This window comes from Primulina huaijiensis, chromosome 9 (genome assembly GCF_012295235.1).
Source record: "Primulina huaijiensis isolate GDHJ02 chromosome 9, ASM1229523v2, whole genome shotgun sequence".
Classification (NCBI taxonomy): Eukaryota; Viridiplantae; Streptophyta; class Magnoliopsida; order Lamiales; family Gesneriaceae; genus Primulina; species Primulina huaijiensis.
In genome coordinates, this window is record NC_133314.1 from 1,135,852 (window position 1) to 1,139,456 (window position 3,605).

Genomic DNA, 3,605 nt, shown 5'->3' on the forward strand with positions numbered 1-3,605 from the left:
ATTGAAAATTGTATTTTTTGGTCTTGTGTGTTTGACTATTTGCAATTTTGATAATTTGTATTGTCAAATTTGATTTTTTTTTTTATAATTTTACTCCGTTTTTACGACATGATGCTGATATGACACTAATCCGACACTGATGTGATGATGACGTGCCTAATGTCAAATCAGCATTCCCGATGAAAAATGAATAAAATCATCAAAAATCAGAAAATACATAATTAACACAGAAATTTGATAGCGTAGATAACCATATTCGCAAATAAGCCATCAAGACCAAAATTGCAATTTTCATTTATATATAATATCTATACTAATTTATTTACTATGATATTTCTATGATAATTTCTTTATAATATAAAATTTTATTATACATAAATTTATATTTATTTTGAAATGTAATATTACAAAATTTTGATTCTACTTAATAAGGTTTATATGTGAAATGAACAGGATAAATCGAAGATTTTCAAGTCAAAATATCTGTGTGTGAGATTGCACACTGTATTCGGTGCAGCATTAGCCGCTGGATTGGTGATTAGTAGAATGCTTGCACCTGCTGCTGCTGCTAAGCTTGTCCTCTAACTTTTTTACTCCTCAAATTATAAATTAAATTCGAGCGTATTATATTAATTAATATATTAATTTTGATATTCCAACGTCTGTGTTGGAGACCTCACGAGCACCTAAAGATGTATATGTGAATATTGTGAAAATATTTAATATATTTCACAAAATGTCGATGTGATTGGTGTCGTTACACAGATGAAAGATACAGAGAATTTTTAACATCTTAAGTTAGTCGATGACTTATAGTTTATTTGATATAAACGTCTAAGTTTGGTACGAGTTTATGGACTCGAGACTTGCTCATAACAAAAGATTTTCATGCTAAAAAAAATAAGTCACATGCATTTAGATATCTAACTTTAATTTTATTAATCATGACTCGATCCATTATCAATATAATAAGTTAAGTAATTAATTTTGATTTCATCGTGGTTAATTAATTATTAAAGTGAAAATACTAGTTTTAGATTTTCAAATAAAAAAGGGAATTTTCGGGCTGAAAAAAATTATATACATGAGATTTGGATTTTTATGATAAATAACTTTATCGAAATAAATATGTCGAAAAATTGTAAAATGAAATTTTTATTCTTTTTTTCCTTTAGGGAAATTATTATTTTTGTGTTATATATTTGATTTTTTTGTAATTTTGGTCATTTATGTTATAAATTTCAGTTTTAATCTATTATCTTTTTTGTTATTTATAATTTTAGTTATTTTTCGATTTGACGTTGACATGAAACTATTGTAATGTCGATATGATATTGATATGTATAGTGTCATATCAGCGTTTTCAATAAATAAAAAAAAACTAAAATTATAATATTAAAATTGAAATTTTGATGAGACTGATCACTAAAATAACAAACCAACAAAATTGTAGGACTAAAATGAAGTTTTCCCAATTATTATTAATATTATGTGAAAATTACAACTTCCAGTCTAACGTAAAAAGCGTAGGAAACTTCGAATCCAAGAATTTCCCATCTCCTCCATCTGCAATCTTAGTTATCCCAAAGCATTGATGGGCAAGAAAACAGAGGAGATTTGAAATCAAGAAACTGAGAATGTGGGTTTTTTTTTAATTTGATATCGATATCATTAACAACGGGGATGGTGGGGGGTAATACTAAGGTACTTTGCCGGCCCAGACGTGGCTAGCTACGACCGCTTCACCGTCGGATATACTGGTTTTGCACCCTTTCAATCATCATTCTCGTGCCGGCTGAAATCTGGGCTGTACGTTTCTTTTCATCTAATGGTGTTGAGCCTGACTTTTCCATGTCTTCTTTTGTTTCCTGCCTCGGTTAGCTAGGCCCACTAAAGCTAATTGTAAGAGAATGAGAAAGAAGGCTTGTAGCTTCGCTAGGGACTAAGTCTAAGCTAGTTTCAGGACGTCAAAATTTTAAAATAAGATGGACTGGACATTGAAAACGTAAATATTATTTAATGTATTTTTTTAATTTTTTATTTATATTTTATATAATATGAACTAGATAAATTTTAAAAATCATCTTAATAATTTAATATATCAAAATATATGATAAATACCATTTATAATAATGAACTTTAAAAAATTGAATTTACATATGACATTATTCATTCAAATAATTTAGTTATACAATTTTGTACTCTAATAATTATCACTTAATTTTATTATTATTTAGTATTTATATATTTTTAGTTTATTCAATATATTTATGTAAATACATATTTATAATCAGAACAACACAAATATATATATAAAGTATAGAATTAGAATGAGTAAATATATGAATTAAGATAACCACATAGATGCAGAATAATCTCAAATGCTAGATTATTTAAAATTCATAGAAATCCATGTATAAACATTTTGCTCAATGACTAAAATTCCTAAAATACATAACTATATATACACATTAGTCTCGAAACTAGGCTGGGCTAAAGCTCATCCTAGCCCCTAGTGAAGCTACGCCCCTGTCTGTATATATAATTATGTATTTTAGAAATTTTAGTCATTGAGCAAAATTTTTATACATGGATTTTTATGAGTTTTAAATAATCTNATGATTTTTAAAATTTATCTAGTTAATATTTTACAAAATATAACAAAAAAAATTAAAAATACATTAAATAATGTTGGATAATTTTGATGCTTAATGAAAGAAAATTAAGCAAATTAATCAATATGTTTGATTGGAAAAATTCGAAACGAAGAACGAAGCTTAATGAACTAATATTAAGTTCGGTGTTTCTGAATTATACTCGAAACAAGTTCATCGAATGTTGAAAGAACTTTAAACGAGTAGTCAGAACATGTAAGGGATGGAAACGGAAAAAAAAAAATTCAGTCGTGAACAGTAGCAGGTGCGCGTCTGCTATTGGCTGCACGTGGATCTGCGCAGGTCTACGCGCAGGCGCGTGCGCCTGCCGAGAGCGCTCGGCATGCACGCGCGGGGGCGCGTCGTGGTTTTTCGTGTCCCTTCGGATTTTTCTGGTATTTTTTCATTTCCTTGGCATTGTTTGATGATTATGGTCAGTTACAATGGCCAAAGGACACCAATATGAATGAAAAATCATGTCTTTTCACATGATCAAAAACATTAATTATTGATTTATTGAAAATCAAAAACATAAAACACATAGCATACTCATTTGCATATTGCTCTTCTTCCTTCTTTAACAAGAGAGAGTTCATTCATTTCCTTGTGATAGAACTTGAATATTTGAGTGCTCATTATTCAAGAGTTGTAGTTGTATCTTGGGAGAAGATTGCCACAAACCTCTAGCACATTGTGAGGGACAAATTCTTCTTAAGGAGAAAGTGTTCAACACTTGCCTCTACAAAACTATTTTCTTTGTTTTCTTCTTGTTTTTCCTATCACATTTGAATCCATAAACAACAATCTTAAGAAGAATTTGGATTTTTAATCATTTGCAAGAAGAATCTCAATGACATCATCATCTACAATACCACATGCAACCGTGAGAGAAACCGGAAAAGTTTTCCGGTGCGAATTTCAAAAGAATCATAAAGGGACACAATATGCATG

The 3,605-nt window shown here is 29.2% G+C and overlaps 1 protein-coding gene across 1 annotated transcript in view; it reads left to right on the forward strand.

Annotated features, from left to right (window-relative positions):
- Positions 1 to 791, forward strand: part of LOC140984868 (2-carboxy-1,4-naphthoquinone phytyltransferase, chloroplastic-like) — a 3,286-nt gene extending 2,495 nt beyond the window's left edge. The window contains exon 10 of the mRNA XM_073452540.1: positions 454 to 791. Within this exon, the coding sequence (XP_073308641.1) occupies positions 454 to 585 (132 nt within the window). The 3' untranslated portion in view covers positions 586 to 791. The remainder of the gene's footprint in view (positions 1 to 453) is intronic.
- Positions 792 to 3,605: the final 2,814 nt, after the last annotated feature.